The sequence below is a fragment of the Drosophila albomicans genome, chromosome 3 (genome assembly GCF_009650485.2).
Source record: "Drosophila albomicans strain 15112-1751.03 chromosome 3, ASM965048v2, whole genome shotgun sequence".
NCBI classification, from domain to species: domain Eukaryota; kingdom Metazoa; phylum Arthropoda; class Insecta; order Diptera; family Drosophilidae; genus Drosophila; species Drosophila albomicans.
In genome coordinates, this window is record NC_047629.2 from 53,501,354 (window position 1) to 53,502,656 (window position 1,303).

Here is a 1,303-nt window from a genome sequence, read left to right on the forward strand (position 1 = left end):
ATGGTTGCCAGCGCGGGCGGTTATGTTGATGTGGTGAATGCACTGCTAAGCCATGGGGCAAACATTAATGAGCACAATGTGATTGGACATACACCGCTGATGAAGGCCGCATGTGGCGGCCATGTGGAAGTAGCCAAGGTTAGTATCGAGTCATAGGCAGTAAATTGACCATTGAAAAGTGATTAGAATCCGAGATTTGATTGCAACTGTCTTCAGTGACGAGAATGGAATTAATGATTTCGTTATTAGATATCTTATCTGATGTATAGAGAATGTATTAACTACTCTCACCCTTTAATCTGCTGATTAAGCTAATGTTTAATGTCTCTCTCATAGGTACTTCTCGAGCGTGGAGCCGATATCAACACCCGCTCCAATGAGTACAACGAGAATGCATTGTCAGTGGCTAGCTACAAGGGTCATATTGATTTGGTGCGTTTCCTACTGCAAGCTGGCGCCGATCACTTGAACTTCGCTCTTTCAGCGGCTTCAACAGGTGGCCAAGTGGAAGTAGCGCAATTATTACTAGACTCCGGAGCGCAAGTCAATAGTTCCACTTATCCACTGCCATCGCCGCTGGAGTGTTCAGTTAACAATAGTGACGTTGGGGTTACCACTTTGCTCATCCAGGCCGGCGGCAACATTAATGGGGCCATTACAAATGGCAACACGTATCTCATGATGGCAGCTGGCAAGGGGGACGTGAGAATGGTGAACTTGTTATTGGAGAGCGATGCGGTTGTGGATGCAACGATGGAAAATGGAAACACGGCTCTGATGATTGCCTGTAAGAAAGGACATACCGTAGCGGCTAGTGTGCTCCTCTCATATGGCGCTAATCTGGAGCACACGACAGAGGACAACCGTACGCCACTTATGGAGGCTTATCGTGCCGGCCACTTGACGACCGTGAACTTTCTCATCGAGAAGGGCGCACGAATTACCTTCTCGACGTGAAGAGGCACGATCCGACTGGACACAATCGGAACGACCGTTATAAAAAACCGACAAAAAAGAGAAGACAGAATTGCGAAGTGACGTTTGGTTCGTCTCTGCAGTCGAGTGTGAACGCTGCAACTTAGCAGACGTCGAAATAAAAAAAAGAAAGAGTAAAAAAACAACTGTGCGTTTTAATTTATATCAACAAAAAAGACATCTACACCAATAGTGTTACTAACTTATTGGTAACTCACGCAAATAGACGACCAGCTCCTTGGTAAAATTGACTTCGCTTGCTGTCCATTTTTGTTCTTCACTCGCACTTTTATTATTACTTGTATACTTCAGTTTCACTTGTGGTCTC

The 1,303-nt window shown here is 45.4% G+C and overlaps 1 protein-coding gene across 1 annotated transcript; it reads left to right on the top strand.

Annotated features, from left to right (window-relative positions):
* Positions 1–973, top strand: LOC117569592 (ankyrin repeat and KH domain-containing protein 1-like). The gene is made up of 2 exons (XM_034250824.2): positions 1–138; positions 337–973. The coding sequence occupies exons 1-2, from the start codon at positions 1–3 to the stop codon at positions 955–957; spliced, it is 759 nt and encodes a 252-aa protein (XP_034106715.2). The 3' UTR covers positions 958–973.
* The last annotated feature ends 330 nt before the right edge of the window (positions 974–1,303 follow it).

What these genes read in the sequence shown, in the direction of transcription:
- LOC117569592 (XM_034250824.2), top strand. Translation starts at nt 1, where the DNA reads ATGGTTGCCAGCGCGGGCGGTTATGTTGATGTGGTGAATGCACTGCTA. An exon ending in GCCATGTGGAAGTAGCCAAG is followed by an intron (nt 139 to 336) that starts GTTAGTATCGAG and finishes TCTCTCTCATAG; the next exon opens with GTACTTCTCGAGCGTGGAGC.